The following is a 24,579-nucleotide window of genomic DNA, read 5'->3' as shown; positions in this document are numbered from 1 at the left end:
AAGGAGTTCTGTTATTTATTTATTTATTTCACCTTTATTTAACTAGGCAAGTCAGTTAAGAACAAATTCTTATTTTCAATGACGGCCTAGGAACAGGGGGGTTCAGGGGGTTCAGTTCAGGGGCAGAACGACAGATTTGTACATTGTCAGGTCGGGGGTTTGAACTTGCAACCTTCCGGTTACTAGACCAACGCTCTAACCACTAGGCTACCCTGCTGTTCTGTGAGGAGTTCTGTTCTTAGGGAAGTTCTGCGAGGAGTTCTGTTCTCAGGGAAGTTCTGCGAGGAGTTCTGTTCTTAAAGTGGATGTGTTACCATAATGAGCAGCTCTAATGTAGGCAAGTACCGTGTGTGTGTGTGTGTGTGTGTGTGTGTGTGTGTGTGTGTGTGTGTGTGTGTGTGTGTGTGTGTGTGTGTGTGTGTGTGTGTGTGTGTGTGAGAGAGGTTTAGAAGTTCTGCTTAAAACCTCTGAAAAGTAACTAAATGTAATCTAAGTAATCCCCAACAGGAATTATTTATCATGAGAGGGCCATAAACAATAACTATAATAGTAATGCTGCATACTCCAAGAAAGGGTCAAATCTCACCTTTCTGGTGTAGGCACTTAAGGACACAAGCTTAATAAGTACACAGTACAAATATGATAGAAAAATGAAAATATAAACTTTTTTTTTTTGTCTATTTCCTATTCAACAAAACTGTATGAATAAGGCTTGACATGACTTATATATGTTCTATATATAGTATAATCAATTTTAAAAATGACTAAATATAAGATTTCACCTTCCTTATAACTGTAAAATACATATTTTCTAAAGGTCTCTCTTGATCAAAACATCTGCCCCCATCACTGTGAACGTCTGACAGAGCTCCGTCTTGGCTTTTTGAACTAGATAGGAACTCGCTTTTCATCTCATATTAATATTGTCCGTCTATGACAAACAGAACATTTTAATTTTTTATCTATTAATTATTTTAGATGACTGGTATAAATCGATCTCTGAATGCACTACAGCAACGAAATCACTCTCTCCTGCTGCGTTACGATGTAAGTGGCTGTGATGTAGGTTTCAGCCAGGAGTTGATGGACAGTCGGAAAGCGAATGAAATGGTAGGAGGGACAGCTCCTCTTTAAGTGGTGTCAGATTTCACATCCTGCTTCACAAAGGCAGAAGACACATACTCCTGTGTCCGTGAGAATCAGGGCTACTGCTCAATGCAGGGGCAGCAGGAAGCCTAGTGGTTAGAGTGTTTAGACTAGTAACCGAAAGGTTACAAGATCAAATCCCCAAGCTGACAAGGTAAAAATCTGTCGTTCTGCCCCTGAACAAGGCAGTTAACCCACTGTTCCTAAGCCATCATTGAAAATAAGAATTTGTTCTTAACTGGCTTGCCTAGTTAAATAAAGATTTTTTTATATGCAATACATTTCAATCTATGATGACCACATATCAATTTTTAAGCGAAAATATCAGTCGGAAGCGGTACCAGATCCACGCAAGTCCCCAAAACAGGGAAGAGTTAAGCAAAGCGTGTATGGGGCCTGCATTCCTATACACAATTACTTTCATCATCCATTTGTGTTGTGCACTGAGCGACCAGTGGAGAAACCAAATCCTTTTATTGAATCACTTCAACCCTCACCTTGTCCAGGTATGTGTAACTCCACGTCTTCCCGTCAGCAAACAATCTGGACACAACGCGTCCTTGAGCGTCATACTCCAACCGCTCGCTGGTCTGCCCCCTCTGGAGGGCACTGATCTGACCGTTGCTGCTCCGGCTGACGTTCACGGGAAGCAGCTTACTGCTGGGTACCCACAGCACAGGGTGGCCCGCGCCGTCATAGATAATCTTCAGCAGGAACTTCCTGTGGTCATCGTAAATCTTCTCCATCCTCAGTGTACGGTCGTAATCAACCGATAGAATGTTCCGTCCATTCACCTATTAGTTGGTATGTGTATTGAATCAAAGCCAAGCCAAAACAACAACAGACCATAGAGATCATATTAGATTACTAGAGGGGCTATGTCACAAACCCTCAAAGTTTCAGAATGGTATGAAAATGTCAGCCATTGGGAGAAATCCAAACCAGTCCGAATTGCAGTAGAGGCATAGGTGATGCTTTTCATTCTCTTACTTAAGCAGGAAAATACAAGTAAGGCATATGATATAGCAGTAATTGTATAACAAAATTATTGTCAACCTAAAATATATAATAATAAATATATATAATTATAAATACAGTATACAATATACAATAACGTATACAAAATTTATATCAATTTGATTTAGAAATAGCCTCTAAAATATATGCAAGCATACCATAAATGTCTTAATGTTGTCTTCTTGGAAAGCTGTAAGTGTTATAATATGATACCATATCAGTACAATATCATTTACAACTTGTTGAGCCTGTGTATGGCTATGCATTGACTGCATTGTTTGAATGAAATGTTGGCCTATTGGCAGTTAATTTGACAAATTATTGACTAGGTAGCTCCCAACTCCCTTACCAAAATGGCTGACCTTGTATACCATCATAAGAAGGTTCATGTCAATTCTAGTAGTCTAATTCCTAATTCTATGCTACAGACTTTTAAGTCACAGAGTCACGGAGAGTGCACTTATTATTTTGTCTGGTGCCCTAAAAACAGCATTTAGTGTGATTGCCACTCTTTGGCAGTCAGTGAGAGGAGATGAACAGCTCCTTCAAGGGCTTCATTAAACTGAGAGACACTGGCATTTGCTCAGAAACGATTAAACCCAAAATTGCTGTTAAGGAAAGTAACTACCCAAGTTAAGTTCATAACGTCAATTGTAAATCTCATTGGCAGGTTCTGGAGAAAAATACTGGCAGTATAGGGTATTGGGAATTTGGAAGCAGGTACTATTTTACTGCATTTAATTGAAATCAGGTATGCTCATATCTCACACGGAACTCCAGGATTAATCATTGATGCATCCAGGGAGGCATTTAAATTATTTTGCTGTAGGTCTACACTTCAGGTAAGTGTCATAGTTAATATACAGTAAATTAGTGAACAACATGTCTTACAGATAAATGAAACTCTGAATAATAAAGTGAAACTCACCCTTAGCTTGCGCCCAAAAACAATGACTTTGCCCCTGGTTTGCTCCTTGCGGAAGCGCCACTCAACCAGATTCTGCCCACTCTCCCCTGGCAAACTCATGTTACGCCGTGCCACGGTGGGGTTGGCAGTGCCCGCCAGGATGTGGGGCTCAGTCTGGTAGTGGGTGTCCATTCCGTTGGCATAGGTGATCCTCAGAGAGTTATCATAGCCAACCTGATAACTGCTTCTACATTGATCTGAAATGTTTAAAAGACAGGGTCATAAATGATAACATTGTACTAAGTATTGTAACTCTAAATCATTGTTGTGGATACTCAGGGAAATCTTGCCACCTAAATCAAAAAAACAACTACTCACTGGTAGAAAACTGATTAACATTTAAAAAATAACTATAGAACTACAACAAATGGAAGAATTAAATAAATAGCTCAATACAGTGGACAAAGAGTTACGATACAAGGTTTCTGCTTACCCCACACACTGAGGAAGAAATCATTTACACTGTCTTCTGTCAAAACCGCTCACCCATAATGATACATGACTTAATCTTACTCAACATTGCCGTGACAACCCAAGCAACAATGACAAATAACTACTTTCAAAATGGCCATCTGAACTGTTTGTACTTGTTTTAGCAAGACAGAGAGGAGGAGATGTGTGGCTTACCCTGAGCCAATGTATAGAAGGCACGAATGGTGGAGGTATTGGTGGTAATGCTAATTTCCTCTTCAGTCAAGGAGCTCTCAATGTCCACGGTCAAGGCCCTGTAGATGTCGGTGTACAGGTTGTTCACTGTTCCGGTGGGGAACGTCACGTTCATTAGCCTGCCTTCGCTGTCATAGCTGAAAGATAGATGGAGAAGTTAATGTAAAGGTGATCATTATGATTCATGAATGTTTCCATTGATGCATGGTGTCATTTTTTTCAGAGTATGTAAGCAACATCAAAGGGTCAAAATATGACACTGTGGGCAAATTCTCCAGTGTGTGTCAATGTGAAGGAAGTTACTGTGACTGCCACCAATTTCACGTCAAGATGAAAGTACACTGCTCAAAAATATAAAGGGAACACTAAAATAACACATCCTATATCTGAATGAATGAAATATTCTTATTAAATACTTTTTTCTTTACATAGTTGAATGTGCTGACGACAAAATCACACAAAAATTATCATTGGAAATCAAATGTATCAACCCATGGAGGTCTGGATTTGGAGTCACACTCAAAATTAAAGTGGAAAACCACACTACAGGCTGATCCAACTTTGATGTAATGTCCTTAAAACAAGTCAAAATGAGGCTCAGTAGTGTGTGTGGCCTCCATGTGCCTGTATGACCTCCCTACAACGCCTGGGCATGCTCCTGATGAGGTGGCGGATGGTCTGTGGCCTCCATGTCTGAGGATCTCATCTCGGTACCTAATGGCAGTCAGGCTACCTCTGGCTGACTGACCCACCACCAAACCGGTCATGCTGGAAGATGTTGCAGCCTGTGAACCTGCCTTCCTTCATCTGTGAAGAGCACAGGGCGCCAGTGGCGAATTTGCCAATCTTGGTGTTCTCTGGCAAATGCCAAAGGTCCTGCAGGTCCTGGCCTGTCTCCTGATGTAGCGCCTCCATGCTCTGGACACTATGCTGACAGACACAGCAAACCTTCTTGCCACAGCTCGCATTGATGTGCCTTCCTGGATGAGCTGCACTACCTGAGCCACTTGTGTGGGTTGTAGACTCCGTCTCATGCTACCACTAGAGTGAAAGCACTGCCAGCATTCAAAAGTGACCAAAACATCAGACAGGAAGCATAGGAACTGAGAAGTGGTCTGTGGTCACCACCTGCAGAACCACTCCTTTATTGGGGGTGTCTTGCTAATTGCCTATAATTTCCACCTGTTGTCTATTCCATTTGCACAACAGCATGTGAAATTTATTGTGAATCAGTGTTGCTTCCTAAGTGGACAGTTTGATTTCACAGAAGTGTGATTGACTTGGAGTTACATTGTGTTGTTTAAGTGTTCCCTTTATTTTTTTGAGCAGAGTATAATATCAATTTAAGTACCTTTTAAGTGCAAAGCAGTAACTTATTTAGCTTACCTTATGATCAATGACTATTTCTTCATATTACTCAAATATAATTATCTAGTCAGACTCTCATCACCCCAAAAAGTGAAGGTCTATTCAGCCATTCCAGGAATCAGACCCTCTTACTTCTGTATACTCACTCGTAGAATGTGGTCCAGCCGATTTCAGAGGTCTTGGTAGCCAGCAGGCCAGTGTTACCATGGTAGGTGAGCAGCACCAGTTCCTGGCCTTGAGCCATCAAGGTCTTCAGCCCACCGTTGGTCCCCATGGTCAGCCAGATTACCTGGTTGTCAGGGGCGACTATGCGCACAGGCATGCGGTTAGGGTCGCGGCGGATTCTCAGGGTGTTTCCGTTGCTATCGGTCATGGCGGTTACGTCGTTCTCCGTGCTGTAGCTGAAGGTATACTTCAAGTCACCCGTCATGAGGCTGGCGGTGTGTTGGTGGGTACCATTGGTGTCAAAGACGTACACTTCCTGGGCGTCCGGCGACGCCACCTCGAAGGTGTTGGCATTGGAGGTCAACGCAGGCCCGTTCCTACCGACCGCCCGGATGCGGATGTTGCCCAGGTCTGCCATATACAGGGTGCCATCGGGTGCCACGACAAGAGAGGACGGTGCGTTGAGACGGGCGTCTTTGGCGTAGCCATCACCCGTCTGGTAACAATCGCAGTTAACATCGTTCTTACAGTCGCAGTCGGACGGCGACCCCACCAGATGGGTTATTTCACCATCGATGGATACAGTTCGGATTCGGCTCAGCTTCCGCTCATCAGTTTCGGCGATGAAGATGGCGCCGTGGTAGGACACGGCGATGGCAATGGCAGACTCCAGGGGCGTCAGTGCTGCCCTTTGACCTCCACGGTCCATTCCGGCCAAAGGGCAGTGAATGGGCCGGCCTGCTGCAATGCTGACCTGCCCGTTCTCAGTGATTCGTAGGACCACATTGTTGTCCAGGACGTACAGGGAGTTATCCATGGGGCTGACCGCTAGGTCGGTAGGCCACTCCAGGAGCACCTGCAGATTGGGACATTGTTATAGGCACCACTTCACAGAGACATGGCATTAAAACGTGACTGTCAACCCAAATTACTGTGATCTTCTCCATCTACACATCACCAATGTGACATTGGCAACCTTGTCCCATTAGAAATGTCTACAATCTCTGAAATATTTCAGTGTGACATCAGCATTGTCAAAAACTGTGTGAAAACACATCCTTAATCTTCCTTTCCAGACAGTGATTCATAACAAGGCATTTTGCCCTTAAGGCTGTCTCTGTGCCTGCTGTGCCATGCATGCCAGCCTACCAGTCTGCCTTCTTATGGGGGACAATATGCCTTGGGATGCTACAGTCTAGCCAAAAGGATATCTGTGTTGGGTTGTAACATTGAAGTGTCTTAATTAACTTAAGATGACATGTTTAGTCCTATGCAGGCCAATCCGCCTGATGGTTTCATGCCTCCATTAGGGTTCCGATAAGACAAATGGAAATGCTCTCTGGCATGTCCCCTTGATGTAAAGGACAGAGGTATGGGACTCCAATCCAAGTTGAGTTTGACTCTCGACTCCAATCCACTCCTGAAACGTCCCCTCCAGAGACCCTAAATATATGGTGTGTAATGGAGGCCCGCCATTCCATTTTAATTTGATAAAAGCTTTCTTAGTTTTATTTTCTTCATTATTCATTTGCACCATGTCAGAGACTGTATGTAATGGAAGGGGATAGAGTGGAGATGTTTGAGAGGATAGACAACGTTATATTGAGTTAATGTTTTAGCCTCATGAGGAGGTAACTTATTGCCTCCTGACAGGGCACTATGTTCATGAGGAGGTAACTTATTATCTCCTGACAGGGCACTATGTTCATGAGGAGGTAACTTATTGCCTCCTGACAGGGCACTATGTTCATGAGGAGGTAACTTATTGCCTCCTGACAGGGCACTATGTTCATGAGGAGGTAACTTATTGCCTCCTGACAGGGCACTATGTTTATGAGGAGGTAACTTATTGCCTCCTGACAGGGCACTATGTTTATGAGGAGGTAACTTATTGCCTCCTGACAGGGCACTATGTTCATGAGGAGGTAACTTATTGCCTCCTGACAGGGCACTATGTTTATGAGGAGGTAACTTATTGCCTCCTGACAGGGCACTATGTTTATGAGGAGGTAACTTATTGCCTCCTGACAGGGCACTATGTTTATGTTCAGAGAGGTAACTTATTGCCTCCTGACAGGGCACTATGTTCATGAGGAGGTAACTTATTGCCTCCTGACAGGGCACTATGTTTATGAGGAGGTAACTTATTGCCTCCTGACAGGGCACTATGTTTATGAGGAGGTAACTTATTGCCTCCTGACAGGGCACTATGTTTATGAGGAGGTAACTTATTGCCTCCTGACAGGGCACTGTTTATGAGGAGGTAACTTAGGACAGGGCACTATGTTTATGAGGAGGTAACTTATTGCCTCCTGACAGGGCACTATGTTTATGAGGAGGTAACTTATTGCCTCCTGACAGGGCACTATGTTTATGAGGAGGTAACTTATTGCCTCCTGACAGGGCACTATGTTCATGAGGAGGTAACTTATTGCCTTCTTCATGCACCATTATCAACTGTTAAGGGAAGATTTTTGGAGACACGTTCCTTTGCATCTGTGGAAAATTGTTGAAATGCTGAAATGTTGTTTGGTAGGAAAAATCAGTTGCTGACTACATGAACTTCGATTACACCTGATTAAACTAATCAAGGGCTTGGTGGTTATTTGACTTATATGAGTCAGACGTGCTAGTGTAGTGCAATAACAATATGCAGTCCTGAGGGTCCTTAAGGAACAGATTGGGAAACACTTTTCTAGATACCCAAAAATAAGCTTCAGCAACTTGAAAGATAGAGGTCCTTAAACCACAATACAATGCCTTCTAATGTATTTTCTTCCCCTGAGATAACCTTGCCCAAAGGTGTATTATTTAACTGTGTAAGTACTTCCATTATCATGATTTCATGGCAGTTTTGGGGGTTCGCTGCGGTCATAATTGTTTGATTTTACTGCAGCATATTTTACATTTTGCATGGCAATATGCAATGATTTTGTCCAAATTGTCACAAAAATGGCTTGATTGAACCATTTTATGCTAACCTTCTTTTTGTAGTGTGGTAATCAGACAGTTTAATGCGCTAATATTGCAGAGATTTGATGGTTTTATGCGGTAATAGTGAGATGATTGGTCAAATTGGCATGCCCTTGATAAAAAAATATATATTTGTGATCTCAGAATCCTAAAGAGATTGACATTATGTAACACTCCAGACTCAGTGACTCATAGATGGGCAGGAAGAGAACCACAAGGTGGCGCTGTGATGTGAGCCCTATGGGAACTGACTTGAGGACCGAACAGGCTTGAGGGAGACCTGACTGGTAATCTGACAGTCACCTGATTGATGTCCATGCTGATGTCACAGGTCAGGGGGCGTGCCGACGTGAGGTCATTGGAGCCCAGGAGTGTGGATATGATGCCGCTTTGGTCAACTCTCCGGATCGTGGTGCCGTCCACAAAATATATCAGTCCATTCTTGTCCACAGCGATACCTGTCAAGACAAAAGGGGGGAAGGGGGGGAATAAAAGAAAGGCAGATGATAGATGTGTCAGATGTGGGAAATGTCAAGTTCTTTCTGCCTCCATGACTCTGTGGACAGAACACGACGGATACATGTGTCGAGTTTGGCTTCCCATTATTCAGGTCACTGCAAAAAGCACACCCTTCAATAATTCAACCGCCTGCTTTCCTGCTATTGAATAATTTCTGAGGGTGAAGTGGGAAAGGCTGTATCTCTACTGTATGTGTGCCTGGCACCGCGCATCCCGCCATATCCCACCTCTAAAAACAGAACTCATAGGTACAGTGTCAATGAGCGTGACTTTTTTTCCCTTAAATTGCAGCTCCAACACCCAACAATCATCAACCCTCTTCACTCTATCTGTGAAATGGGTGGGCGGGGGGAAATGACGGCTAGGGCCAATTTTAGACGAAACGGGTGAACGACAGGCAGTTGCCATGGTTACAATGGTGGGCAAAATTGCTCAACTGATTGAGTGTCGGCTGAGGGTTCCAACTTTCTGTGCGAAGAGAGAGTGCTTGCCGTAGTAATTTGTCCCACACAGGGAAAATACATTAGCAACCATGGCACACTTCACATCTCATCATGTTATTGTGGGCTCCTAACAGAGAGCGGTGCCTATAGGATTTCAATTAAACCTCTCGTATATTTCCATTTATTTTTTCAATAAGCGCTATAAAACGCTGGTGTAAACACACTGTGGTTGGTTTTTAAACTCAACAGGGTGAGAAAAGTAGATCACAATAGGTGAGGAATTGGTATATATTCTGCCTTTATCAGATTTAATAGCTTCTAAATCAGTTTATTTTTTTATGATTTATTTTTATAGGTGAGTGCTTTGGTTTGACCTGTGGCTACATGTAGGTCTGCACAAAGATTGCCTGGCTACTGAAACATTAAAGAGCTGAGGGACCACCAATGCATTCTGGGAGTCGGAGGGGAAATTCAGACAGATGAAAAGTGTCACATTTGAGCATATTTCAGCAAACGTCTGGAAAAGAAAACCCTAGCCATCTGCCATCTTTCCCCCAGCCTCTACCTCCTCCCATTTCATAGTTAGAGTCACTCCCTCCCAGACTCCCTTCAGTCAAACCCACTCTTTTAAATGCAGTCTAAACTGGGCCATTAGGGGGGACTTTAAAGACTGGCACACACCAGACAAACTAATAATCCATGACTTCTTAACCCCTTATGCTCGTGGAAATTGGCCTATATGGATAGGGCCAAATTTAAAATTTAAAAAGCATATGCATGACCATGGTAGCAATTGAAAGAGAACATTGGAGATTATGAGGAAATTATTAGACCAAAGGTGAGGACACAATAGTTCACCTGACACGTCTGAATCCACTACTGATTTTATGTGCATTTTACATTTACTGCCAGTTACCCTTGTGTAAACATTTTCTGACCTGGTGAAAAGGGATAACACATTACTTCTAAAACATATTTTGTGCTGTGAATCACCAATCTTTTGAAAGCTTTGCAGGATTCAATTTCAGCCCTGCGGTAGCACATCCAATTCAGCTAATTGTGTTCTAATCAAATGTTTTACTGCAGGGCTGGAACAAAAGCCTGCAGCCTTTACACCCAGGAGTTTTCCAGGAGCGGAATTGGCAAACCCTGGAGGGAACAGACTAATGTTGGCTCAGGTCCTACCTTTTGGCCCAGTGAGCAGGGCCTCCGTGGCCTTGCCCCCATCCCCACAGTGGGTCTCGTCAAAGGGCAGACAGTGCTCCCCGGTCCCTGCCACCACCTCCGCGTTACTCTGCAGTTCCTTGATCCCCGTCAGGACCTTGGGCCGGTAGATCCTCCGCGAGTTGGTATCGGACACATACAGCTGCCCAGTCACTGGGTCGGTGGCCAGGTAATAGCGGTGAGCAGGGTTGTTACTAGGATTGAGGAAATAATGGTGGTTACTGTGATTGCTGCAATATGAACAATCTCAAAATAAACTTGTTTAAAAGTTGTTTTTATGAACAATCCAAAAATAATCAACGCTTTACATGTTTTCCTTGTTGAATTTAAAGGTGTTTTTCCTAAATAACAGAAAGATCATTTGACATTGAGAATGATAATGACCCCAGAAAAAGGAGCCTCTGTATCTGTTTGTGACTTTGTCATTGTGAATGCCCAATTAAGCTTGTGAGTATTTTTGCATAACAAACGGGTGGGGAATAGGTTTGATAGTCAAGGAAAAGAGTCAGAGAATTTAACAGGATATGACTGGAGTGGGTTTGAGTATGACAAAGCGGCAGCGACAACATCAAGTGTGTCAGATTATTTTAACCGTCATCACTCCCCTGCACAGGGAAGCCTGTAGTAAATATAGAATGAAGTGTTTATGTTAATGACAGTCAACAACTGAATGGCATTTCGTCAGGTTATGCTCATTTGCATTCATTTTAAATGCCTCAAAATGTGTCGGGCTCCTTCAGAATGAGTTAGGAGAGATGTCTTCAAGGCTTGCTGCTATTATGAAAAAATCATCCAATGTAAGAACAGAATGAATCATTTTCTATGTAGGGCGCTATATGCCACCAACATACAGCAAGTATAGTAGTATTGACTGTTGAATTTTTATCTTTTGTCAAAGGCAATTACATAAAAAATGTTTTAAGCCAGTTACCCATAATCCTCTTACATGACTAAATGACACATTGCACATTGACATATCAAAAGGTCAACTCTTTCCAACTGAGGAAGACACAACTCATCTGTGTGCTCGGAGGCCAATGATAAGCCTGAAACATAAGCTGTTGAATGTGGTTAGAACTTGTTTAACTGTCTGGCTATGAAGATAGCCCCAGTAAGTGTTCTTATGTTTAATGGTACATTAGTCAATACTGTAAGCCTTTGACACTTATGAATGGAATAATGTGAGTGTGTTAAAATAAATGTGAGAATGCATTAAACACAGTGAAAAAAAGTCATGTTACATTAGAGAGTGTGGTTATAAAACTGGACACCTTTATGAGCCAACCCAGATGATTAAATGATGCCTTAATGGCTTATCAATTTACCATAAACATATGTTCATAAAAAATACATTCATTCTTAACACACAGAAAGACAGTGACAGAATAGCACCATCATACACCTACCTGTGTCTAAAATCTTTATTTCTTAGGGCGGGAAGAAAGGAAGGAAGCAGAGAAGAGAAAGACAAAGAGAGACCGTAAAAGTGTGTGACTTAAAGGTCTAAGAAAAACACCATAAAAAAGGAGCAGACAATGAAGATTTGTTGTGCAGAAAGGAGAAGGGGAAAAAGGAGGAGTGACTATGTCTTGGAGTTAAACCCTGCACCCATAACTCTCCGAGGGGAGAATATATGCTGTAGAGTTAAACCCTACACCCATAACTCACAGAGGGGACAATATAAAAAACTCCCCCACAAGGGAATGCATTGGGCCAATACACCACTGCTTTTTTCTCCATTCAAATCACCAATAGTGCTGAGCGATTCATTCTTTTTGAGGTCAAATCAGTTTCGGTTCGATTATTTAAACAAGGACAACCGTTTTCAATTTCAATTATTATTTTTTTAAACATTAAATGCCGTAGCAACACTGTTGTGTTTAATGCATTCTCACAATTAATTCAAATCCAATAATGGTAGTGTCTGACATTACCGCTTATCATTTATTAAGCATCATTTATTTACATTGCTTTACTTTAATATTTACTAATATTATTATACTAAAATATTTCAGTTTATGTGTATATTACATTTGTTTTATTTGATGACTATTATTTTATTCCAAGTCATCATCTCTATAGAGCTGCTGCCTATACTGTCTGACAAAATCACTATTTTAGAAGTTCTTCAAAGTAAATAAGGAATACTTTTATGACTGCTGAATACCAACTATCAATCACTTAGATCAGGTACAGTGGGGCAAAAAAGTATTTAGTCAGCCACCAATTGTGCAAGTTCTCCCACTTAAAAAGATGAGAGAGGCCTGTAATTTTCATCATAGGTACACTTCAACTATGACAGACAAAATGAGAAGAAAAAAATCCAGAAAATCACATTGTAGGATTTTTTATGAATTTATTTGCAAATTATGGTGGAAAATAAGTATTTGGTCAATAACAAAAGTTTATCTCAATACTTTGTTATATACCCTTTGTGGGCAATGACAGAGGTCAAAGGTTTTCTGGAAGTCTTCACAAGGTTTTCACACACTTGCTGGTATTTTGGCCCATTCCTCCATGCAGATCTCCTCTAGAGCAGTGATGTTTTGGGGCTGTTGCTGGCCAACACAGACTTTCAACTCCCTCCAAAAGAATTCTATGGGGTTGAGATCTGGAGACTGGCTAGGCCACTCCAGGACCTTGAAATGCTTCTTACGAAGCCACTCCTTCGTTGCCCGGGCGGTGTGTTTGGGATCATTGTCATGCTGAAAGACCCAGCCACGTTTCATCTTCAATGCCCTTGCTGATGGAAGGAGGTTTTCACTCAAAATCTCACGATACATGGCCCCATTCATTCTTTCCTTTACACGGATCAGTCGTCCTGGTCCCTTTGCAGAAAAACAACCCCAAAGCATGAAGTTTCCAGCACCATGCTTCACAGTAGGTATGGTGTTCTTTGGATGCACCTCAGCATTCTTTGTCCTCCAAACACGACGAGTTGAGTTTTTACCAAAAAGTTCTATTTTGGTTTCATCTGACCATATGACATTCTCCCAATCTTCTTCTGGATCATCCAAATGCTCTCTAGCAAACTTCAGACGGGCCTGGACATGTACTGGCTTAAGCAGGGGGACACATCTGGCACTGCAGGATTTGAGTCCGGCGGCGTAGTGTGTTACTGATGGTAGGCTTTGTTACTTTGGTCCCAGCTCTCTGCAGGTCATTCACTGGGTCCCCCCGTGTGGTTCTGGGATTTTTGCTCACCGTTCTTGTGATCATTTTGACCCCACGGGGTGAGATCTTGCGTGGAGCCCCAGATCGAGGGAGATTATCAGTGGTCTTGTATGTTTTCCATTTCCTAATAATTGCTCCCACAGTTGATTTCTTCAAACCAAGCTGCTTACCTATTGCATATTCAGTCTTTCCAGCCTGGTGCAGGTCTACAATTTTGTTTCTGGTGTCCTTTGACAGCTCTTTGGTCTTGGCCATAGTGGAGTTTGGAGTGTGACTGTTTGAGGTTGTGGACAGGTGTCTTTTATACTGATAACAAGTTCAAACAGGTACCATTAATACAGGTAACGAGTGAAGGACAGAGGAGCCTCTTAAAGAAGAAGTTACAGGTCTGTGAGAGCCAGAAATCCTGCTTGTTTGTAGGTGACCAAATACTTATTTTCCACCATAATTTGTAAATTCATTAAAAATCCTACAATGTGATTTTCTGGATTTTTTTTCTCATTTTGTCTGTCATAGTTGAAGTGTACCTATGATGAAAATTACAGGCCTCTCTCATCTTTTTAAGTGGGAGAACGTGCACAATTGGTGGCTGACTAAATACTTTTTTGCCCCACTGTATATCTATATTTCCATGTCTAACAATTGTATTTATCGACATTTATAATGAGTATTTCTGAAAAAATGATGTGGCTCTCTGCAATTTCACCGGATCTTTTTGGAACTAGGGAATGTAACGTGCCAATGTATACTGAGATTTTTAAAATATAAATATGAATTTTATCAAACAAAACATACATGTATTGTGTTACATGAAGTCCTATGAGTGTCATCTGGTGAAGATCATCAAAAGTTAGTGATTAATTATATCAATATTTGTGCTTTTTGTGACTCCTCTCTTTGGCTGGAAAAATGGCTGAATTTTTCTGTGAGTTGGTGGTGACCTAACATAATCGTTTGTGGTGCTTTCGCTGTAAAGCCTATTTGAAATCGGACACTGTGGTGGGATTAACGACAAGATTACCTTTAAAACGGTATAAAATGGTATGTTTGAAAAACAGTATGTTTGAGGAATTTTAATTATGAGATTTCTGTTGTTTTGAATTTGCCGCCCTGCACTTTCACTGGCTGTTGTCATATCGATCCCGTTAACGGGATTGCAGCCTTAAATTAAGCAATCCTCAGCCATGTATAAAAATGGTGGGAAGGATATTATTTTGTCTACCATGGCTATGCCCACATAGGATGACAATACCGCCCCTCCGCAGGGCACGAGTGGTCACTGAATGGTTTGATGAGCATGAAAACAATGTAAACCATTAGCCATGGCCGTCTCAGTCACCAGATCTCAACCCATTTGAACAGTTATGGGAGATTCTGGCACGGTGCCCGAGACAGCGTTTTCCACCACCATCAACAAAACACCAAATTATGGAATTGCCTGTGGAAGAATGGTGTCACATCCCTCCAGACACTTATAGAATCTATGCCAAGGGGCATTGAAGCTCTATTTCCTTTATTTGTCAGTGACCTGTAAATACATGCATTATACAGTTTGTCATGACTTGCCCTTTTGGGAGCATGGAGCTGTAGCTACATGTTGAAATGGTTGCAATTTAAATGGCTACCACCCTAAAGACTAGTTACGTGCAGCGCCAGCTGAATACGTTACAAATGGTTAAGAAATCTACAAAACTAAAGACTTCACATTCACAGTCTGCAGCTGTATATGTAAAATAGTCTAAGAAACTCAATCGAAGACGTGAGAAAGACATTGAACATTTCCCTATCAAATGACCATTGGTACGTCTGACGGAACACAACCAGAGACTTCTAATGAATTACTCTCCAAAGAAAATGGAACGGGCAATTTCAACAGAGAGAGACGACAAGACATACAAGTGTAAATATGTACATTGCAATTATTTTCGAATGAGCGGCCGTTCGTGTGCAAACTATTAGCATTTCCATGAGCATAGTTATCAACTGTATGTAGTTGGTCCATTCTGTCTTTCCGGCACTTTATCTGTCCCCACCCCTTTCCATTGTCTACCAAGCCATCATATCGGGTTAGTCCACTAAGGACTTTTCATTGTGTAGTAATCAATGTGTAAGTTATCCTGTTTGTGTGTTTATGTAATTCTGTGTGATTATTTAGTTAGTAAATAAATAATTAAGCCAATTTGTATATCGCTGATTCATCATTTATGCTAGGTTTCGTGCAGATATCCAAGAGTTTTGCGACATTCAGAAAGAGACTGATAGAAGGTAACAATTAATTTAATCACTGACTGATGACTGAAATGTAAGAGATCTTTATATCTTTAAGAGTTCATTCGGAAAAAAGTAACTCGTTAAATACACTTTTTCCATGGTGCCCCAAGATTACTACTTAATTAATTGTTATATGATTAATTGAATTGCGTAATTATTAAATGTAGTTAATTGATTTCATAAAATAATTGTCATCACATTAATGAAAGAAAAGACAACAATTTCTTATATCGAGCAATTCAATCATGTTGGCTTAACGTTCTCCATGCACCTATAAGAGAATGTATTGAAACATGATGAACAGGCAAGGCGGTTGTGAATGTTGTGTGATTTGTGGGGATGTCTTCTATACTGAAGACTGAAGTGCAATCACTGTTGTTTGCAATATGTGGGCCAGGGTCATCAAATTGATTGTAAGAGATAGACACATCAACTGTAGCCTCTTGGTAGACAGATTTCATAAGCTTTGTTGTAAGTAGCCCTGGCTGTAAAACAGCTTTCATTCTAATCAACATCTGCTGTTTCGGAGTCTGCCAATTGGCAAAATGAAGCTTATTGGTGATTGAGGCCAACTTGGCAAATCAGCCTAAATCATCTCAATTACATGGCAAAAGACATGGAGTCTTTCTCTAATTGTAAAGGATATAGTATAGATTCCACATTATGGTGCATTCGGAAAGTATTCAGACCCCTTGAATTTTTTCACATTGTGTTACGTTACAGCATTATTCTACAATTGATTAAATTGTTTCCACCCTCGTCAATCTACACACAATTTCCCATAATGACAAAGCAAAAATGGGTTTTTAGATTTTTTTGCAAATTTCTTAAAAAGAGAACTTAAATATCATGTTTAAATAAGTATTCAGACCCTTTACTCAGTACTTTGTTGAAGCACCTTTGGCAGTGATTACAACCTTGAGTCTTACTGGGTATGACTACAAGCTTGGCACACGTGTATTTGGGGGAGTTTCTCCCATTCTTCTCTGCAGATCCTCTCAAGCTCTGTCAGGTTGGATGGGGAGCATCGCTGCACAGCCATTTACAGGTCACTCCAGAGATGTTCGATCGGATTCAAGTCCGGGCTCTGGCTGGGCCACTCAAGGACATTCAGAGACTTGTCCCAAAGCCACTCCTGCGTTGTCTTGGCTGTGTGCTTAGGGTCGTTGTCCTATTGGAAGGTGAATCGTCACCCCAGTCTGAGGTCCTGAACGCCCTGGAGGTTCAAGGTTCTCTCTGTACTTTGCTCCGTTCATCTTTCCCTTGGCCCTGAATAATCTCCCAGTCCCCGCTCTTGAAAAACATCCCCACAGCATGATGCTGCCACCACCAATTCTTCACCGTAGGGTCGGTGCATGGTTTCCTCCAGATGTGATGCTTGGCATTCAGGCCAAAGAGTTCAATCTTGTTTTCATCAGACCAGAGAATCTTGTTTCATGGTCTGAGAGTTCTTTAGGTGCCTTTTGGCAAAGTGGGCTGTCATATGCCTTTTACTGAAGAGTGACTTCCGTCTGGCCACTCTACCATAAAGGCCTGATTGGTGAAGTGCTGCAGAGACGGTTGTCCTTCTGGAAGGTTCTCCCATCTCCACAGTGGAACTCTGGAGTTCTGTTAGAGTGACTACTGGGTTCTTGGTCACCTCCCTGACCAAAGCCCTCCTACCCCGATTGCTCAGTTTTGCCAGGCGGCCAGCTCTAAGAAGAGTCTTGGCAGTTCCAAACTTCTTCCAATTAAGAATGAAGGTGGCCACTGTGTTCTTGGGGACCTTCAATGCTTCAGAAATGTTTTGGTAACCTTCCCCAGATCTGGGCTTTGACACCATCCTGTCTCAGAGCTCTATGGACAATTCCTTCAACCTGATGGCTTGGTATTTGCTCTGACATGCACTGTCAACTGTGGGATCATATATAGACAGGTGTGTGCCTTTCCAAATCATGGAAACAGGATGCACCTGAGTGTCATAGCAAAGGTCTGACTACTTATGTAAATAAGGTATTTACATAAGCAAACATTTCTGTTTAAGCAATTTTAGAATAAGGCTGTAACTTAACAAAATGTGGAAAAAGTCAAGGGGACTGAATACTTTCAGAATGCACTGTAAATAGTAAATCTGTCCTTTTTCCCATTCCATCACATTTGATACTGTGCAAGTACTCTAAAAGGTGTCTGACCACCCTGTGCATTGTGAAGATAGTCTCTGAAAACCACTGAATCACAGTTCAAATAACACCACTACAGTGCCTTGCAAAAGTATTCATCCCCCTTGGCATTTTACCTATTTTGTTGCATTACAACTTGTAATTTGAATAGATTTTTATTTGGATTTCATGTAATAGACATACACAAAATAGTCCAAGTTGGTGAAGTGAAATTTTTTAAAAACAACGGAAAAGTGGTGTGTGCATATGTATTCACCCCCTTTGCTATGAACCCCCTAAATAAGATCTGGTGCAACCAATTACCTTCAGAAGCCACATAATTAGTTAAATAAAGTCCACCTGTGTGCAATCTACGTGTCACATGATCTGTCACATGATCTCAGAATATATACACCTGTTCTGAAAGGCCCCATAGTCTGCAACACCACTAAGCAAGGGGCACCACCAAGCAAGCAGCCCCATGAAGACCAAGGAGCTCTCCAAACAGGTCAGGGACAAAGTTGTGGAGAAGTACTGATCAGGGTTGGGTTATAAAAAAATATCCTTAACTTTGAACATCCCACAGAGCACCATTAAATCCATTATTAAAAAATTGAAAGAATATGGCACCACAACAAACCTGCCAAGAGAGGGCCGCCCAACAAAACTCAAGGACCAGGCAAGGAGGGCATTAATCAGAAGGGCAACAAAGAGACGAAAGATAACCCTGTAGGAGCTGCCAAGCTCCATAGCGGAGATTGGAGAATCTGTCCATAGGACCACTTTAAGCCGTACACTCCACAGAGCTGGGCTTTACAGAAAAAAGCCATTGCTTAAAGTGTTCACCAAAAGGCATGTGGGAGACTCCACAAACATATGGAAGAAGGTACTCTGGCAGGTGAGACTAAAATTGAGCTTTTTGGCCATCAAGATAAACGCTATGTCTGGCGCAAACCCAACACATCTCATCACCCTGAGAACACCATTCCCACAGTGAAGCATGGTGGTGGCAGCATCATGCAGTGGAGAGGTTTTTCAGCAGCATGGACTGGGAAACTGGTCAGATTGAAGGAATGATGGATGGTGCTAAATACAGGGAAATTCTTGAGGAAAACCTGTTTCAGTCTTCCAGAGATTTGAGATTGGGACGGAGGTTCACCTTCCAGCAGGACAATGATCCTAAGCATACTGCTAAAGCAACACTCGAGTGGTTTATGGGGAAACCTTTAAATCTCTTGGAATGGCCTTGTCAAAGCCCAGACCTCAATCCAATTGAGAATCTGTGGTATGACTTGAAGATTGCTGTACACCAGCGGAACCCATCCAACTTGAAGGAGCTGGAGCAGTTTTTCCTTGAAGAATCCCACTGGCTAGATGTGCCAAGCTTATAGAGACATACCCCAAGAGACTTGCAGCTGTAATAGCTGCAAAAGGTGTCTACAAAGTATTGACTTTGGGTGGTTGAATAGTTATGAACGCTCAAGTTTGGAGTTTTTTTGTCTTATTTCTTGCTTGTTTACAATAAAAAATATTTTGCATCTTCAAAGTGGTAGGCATGTAGTGTTAATCAAATTATACAAACCCACAAAAAAGCCATTTTAATTCCAGGATGTAAGGCAACAAAATAGGAAAAATGCCAAGGGGGGAGGGGTGAATACTTTCGCAAGCCACTGTACACATCAGATGTCCACCCTTTCAAGATCATGTAACATTTAACCATTTTGATCTGCCTCCAGTGGGGCTTGAACTCACAACCTTCTACACAACAACACATGCTGCTCAAAGCCAACCATCTTTGCCAACAGAGACTAGTCTGTCACTCTGTGAGCAGCATGCTGCTTTGTATGTACTCCAGCCAACATGCTATGGGTGAGTTTCACATCCATGCAACCCACTTTGTCTTAAACACCACCTCCTTGCACTATTACCTCAGAAGAAATAAAGAATCAATCTCTAATTCGAGGGTCAAAAGGTCTAAACCAATAGGTCAGAGGTTGTGCACTATTACAGAGCCATGCAAAGCCTCAATATCTGAGCTAAAGGGACAAAGGGCCAGCACAAAACAACCGTGCACCACCATTATGATTCCATGCAGAACCTGAACTAGCCTGAGCTCCATGACGCTGGTGACGTTGCCCGATGGGTAGATGCGTCTGATGTAGTTGAAATCGCCCACGTAGAGGCTGCCGTCGATGCCCCACGCCAGGGCCACTGGCGCCAGCAACTTGTTGCCCAGGGCCTGCCCATTGCAGCTGGGGCACGAGATGCTGCGGCGCCGACCGTTCCCCATCACTGTAGAGATGACGGGAGGCTGCAGCGAGATGAACTGGTTCTCACCGCTGCCTTTGTAGAGGATGCCTGAAAAACAGGAAAAATATAGAGAATAGTTTCTATGTAATTGATGAGAATGATGACTTTGAGCTGTGCTAATTATAATAATTGTTATAATAATTTGTTATATGCTGTTTACAACTTTACATAGGTAGAGTGACTACCTATGTGCATATTTCGATGTCTCATAATTTTTGTAAGGAACCTGTTTCGTGGGATTCATAAACTCATCAATCAGGACCCTTTTCCATTTCCTCCCAGTACTCCACGTCATGGCGAGGAGGGTTAGACAAACGCAGCAGACAATATACCTTGCAAAAGTAACGGAACTTCAAATGAACTTCATCAGTCATTACAGATAAATATTTGATCGAGGGGAAAATATAACTTCTTTTTTTTTCGGGGGGAGGGATATGGTGGAGTAGACTTCAAAAGAAAAAAAGAAGAAAAAACATCAAAGTGGTGAATTGCATACTGGGAGCACTTAATTATTCACACCCTGGCAACGCGTTTGAATTCCGACACTCTCTCTTCCTCATTACCAGATCGATGGCAGCACTGAACGCCCGGTGTAGCACCGCCGGTTCCCTTGACATTACCCCCGCACATCTCAATGTATGTTTGTCCCTCTCCGATTAGTCCCTTTCATTGATTAATTAAAAGGGGGGGAACTGAAATGAAGACTTTCTCTAGGGAGACCGCTGGCAAGACAATCCCACTGCTCCGTTTCTTTGTAACAGAGAGCATTACAAATGTGCGGCTAACAAAGATTAATGGGTACGAGGGACGGCATTGTGTGTGACGCCATCAAACGGATGACCTTGGGGATTTAATTGCACTGCGATCCATCTGTCTGCTCAGCTACATCCTATGTGAGTGATCTAACGTTGAACGAGGGCTGACTCGAAAGCAAGTATTCCCGATAGCCCTATTCCAAAGTAATAACCAAGTAATTATGGAATAACCAGCACAAGATGTCACACATTACCTTCACTATCATAATGCTGAATTTACCCTAATTACACCAAGTCCCAATGAGAGTATCTTTTTTACATATCCAATACAGAGTACAGTATAAAAAGCTTGAAACATCACACCTTACTAAAAAGTAAGATTAAATATTTTCTAAAAATATTAATTTAATGATTAGGTAAATTTGGCAGCCTGCCCCCAGCACCCTACATTTACACTTACATGTTTACATTTGAGTCATTTAGCAGACGCCCTTATTCAGAGCATCCATGTTACTGTATTCATCTAAAGATAGCTAGGTAGGACAACCACATATCACAGTCACTTCAATCACAGATATGTCTTCCCATAAGCCATTAGAAAGTCTAATGTAATTAATAAAATACGCACATACATTTTACCCACCTTCTATCTAGCACACACATTAACGGTCCCACCCACTTTACAGTTCCTCTCTCTCTGACAGAATCTGTCTGACAGAGCTACAATACTGTCACTGTACCCAGGCTAAGGCCACTGAACATCTGAACATGTTTGTAGGGCTCAACAGCCTTGCTTTAACAGAGGGCATGTAGCCACTTTGCAGCAGAGATGGAGGGAAGGAGGGAGGGAGAAGGGGGGAAGAGGTGTAGAGGGAGCATAGCTACAGCACAGGCCTTATCTAGTTAGACAGGCCCCAGAGAAGAGCGAGAGAAAGACTTAAGAGTCCTCGCCAGAGGAGGAGAGGAACACTCTTAACTAGATCACAGTAGACTCCTCAGACAGGGAAGGCAAGGGGAAAATGGAGACAGTCACCAGGAGGAGAAGGACTGATACTATATAGCTATGTTTGTAGTCACCAGGAAAGAGATGAACTGATACTATATAGCTATGTCTGGAGTCTCCAGGAGAAGGACTGATACTATATAGATATGTCTGGAGTCACCAGGAAAGAGAAGAACTGATACTATATAGATATGTCTGGAGTCACCAGGAAAGAGAAGAACTGATACTATATAGCTATGTCTGGAGTCACCAGGAAAGAGAAGAACTGATACTATATAGCTATGTCTGGAGTCACAAGGAAAGAGAAGAACTGATACTATATAGCTATGTCTGGAGTCACCAGGAAAGAGAAGAACTGATACTATATAGCTATGTCTGGAGTCACAAGGAAAGAGAATAACTGATACTATATAGCTATGTCTGGAGTCACAAGGAAAGAGAAGAACTGATACTATATAGCTATGTCTGGATTCATCAGGAGGAGAAGGATTCATACCACATACAATTGAAGTCGGAAGTTTACATACACCTTAGCCAAACACATTTAAACTCAGTTTTTCACAATTCCTGACATTTAATCTGAGTAAAAGTTCCCTGTCTTAGGTCAGTTAGGATCACCAGTTAGGCCTCATTGCTCGCACACACTTTTTTAGTTCTGCCGACAAATGTTTGATAGGTTTGAGGTAAGGGCTTTGTGATGGCCACTCCAATACCTTGACTTGGTTGTCCTTAAGCCATTTTGCCACAACTTTGGAAGTATGCTTGGGGTCATTGTCCATTTGGAAGACCCATTTGCGACCAAGCTTTAACTTCCTGACTGATGTCTTGAGATTTTGCTTCAATATATCCACATAATTTTCCTGCCTCATGGTGCCAACGATTTTGTGAAGTGCACCAGTCCCTCCTACAGCAAAGCACCCCCACAACATGATGCTGCCACCCCCTTGCGTCACGGTTGGGATGGAGTTCTTCGGCTTGCAAGTCTTCACCATTTTCCTCCAAACATAAGGATGGTCATTATGGCCAAACAGTTCTATTTTTGTTTCAGCAGACCAGAGGACATTTCTTCAAAAAGTACAATCTTTGTCCCCATGTGCAGCTGCAAACCGTAGTCTGGCTTTTTTATGGCAGTTTTGGAGCAGTGGCTTTTTCCTTGCTGGTTATGTCGATATAGGACTCGTTTTACTGTGGATAAATATACTTTTGTACCCGTTTCCTCCAGCATCTTCACAAGGTCTTTTGCTGTTGTTCTGGGATTGAATTGCACTTTTCGCACCAAAGTACGTTCATCTCAAGGAGACAGAAAGCATCTCCTTCATGAGCGGTATGACGGCTGCGTACTATTGTTTGTACAGATGAACGTGGTATCTTCAGGTGTTTGGAAATTGCTCCCAAGGATGACCCAGACTTGTGGAGGTCTACAATTGTTTTCTGGGGTCTTGGCTGATTTCTTTTGATTTTCCCATGATGTCAAGCAAAGAGGCACTGAGTTTGAAGGTAGGCCTTGAAATACATCCACAGGTACATCTCCAATTGACTCAAATGATGTCAATTTGCCTAGCAGAAGCTTCTAAAGCCATGACATCATTTTTTTTAAATTTTCCAAGCTGTTTAAAGGCACAGTCAACTTAGTGTATGTACATTTCTGACCTACTGGAATTGTTATACAGTGAATTATAAGTGATATAATCTGTCTGTAAACAATTGTTGGAACAATTACTTGTGTCATGCACAAAGTAGATGTTTAACTGACTTGCCAAAACTATAGTTTGTTAACAATACATTTGTGGAGTGGTTGAAAAACAAGTTAATGACTCCAACCTAAGTGTATATAAACTTCCGACATCAACTGTAGCTATTTCTGGAGTCACCAGGAGGAGAAGGGCTGATACTATATAGCTATGTCTGGAGTCACCAGGAGGAGAAGGACTGATACTATATAGCTACGTCTGGAGTCACCAGGAGGAGAAGGACTGATACTAAATAGCTATGTCTGGAGTCACCAGGAGGAGAAGGACTGAAACTATATAGCTACGTCTGGAGTCACCAGGAGGAGAAGGACTGATACTATATAGCTGTCTGGAGTCACCAGGAGGAGAAGAACTGATACTATATAGCTACATCTGGAGTCACCAGGAGAATGACTGATACCATACAATGTAGCTTCGTCAGGAGTGTGACTATAGCGGAGCACAACTTGCATGTTTTATCAAAGAATATGAAATGTACAGCATTAGGGAGGTAATACATTGCTAGTTGTGAAAATACAGTTGTGATATTTATTTATCAGACTGAATTTGTTAAGGGCCTCAACCTGCAACCAGACACTGCACATGACACATTTATGAAATTGCTTATTCCAGTTACTAATAAGCATGCACTCATTAAGAAACTTTCTGTAAAAACTTTTAAATCATTGTGAATTGATGAAGATTTGAAA

The 24,579-nt window shown here is 42.0% G+C and overlaps 1 protein-coding gene across 1 annotated transcript in view; it reads right to left on the bottom strand.

Annotated features, from left to right (window-relative positions):
• si:dkey-237h12.3 (teneurin-3) overlaps window positions 1-24,579 on the bottom strand; it is a 162,025-nt gene that overhangs the window by 9,159 nt on the left and 128,287 nt on the right. The window contains exons 21-27 of the mRNA XM_024383118.2: window positions 20,180-20,429; window positions 10,450-10,682; window positions 8,606-8,760; window positions 5,311-6,185; window positions 3,758-3,933; window positions 3,092-3,327; window positions 1,644-1,940 (exon numbers count right to left, since the gene is read on the bottom strand). Coding sequence (XP_024238886.1) covers window positions 1,644-1,940; window positions 3,092-3,327; window positions 3,758-3,933; window positions 5,311-6,185; window positions 8,606-8,760; window positions 10,450-10,682; window positions 20,180-20,429 — 2,222 coding nt within the window. The remainder of the gene's footprint in view (window positions 1-1,643; window positions 1,941-3,091; window positions 3,328-3,757; window positions 3,934-5,310; window positions 6,186-8,605; window positions 8,761-10,449; window positions 10,683-20,179; window positions 20,430-24,579) is intronic.

The sequence above is a fragment of the Oncorhynchus tshawytscha genome, linkage group LG21 (assembly GCF_018296145.1).
Source record: "Oncorhynchus tshawytscha isolate Ot180627B linkage group LG21, Otsh_v2.0, whole genome shotgun sequence".
NCBI lineage: Eukaryota > Metazoa > Chordata > Actinopteri > Salmoniformes > Salmonidae > Oncorhynchus > Oncorhynchus tshawytscha.
This window is presented reverse-complemented; position numbering and strand designations above follow the sequence as displayed.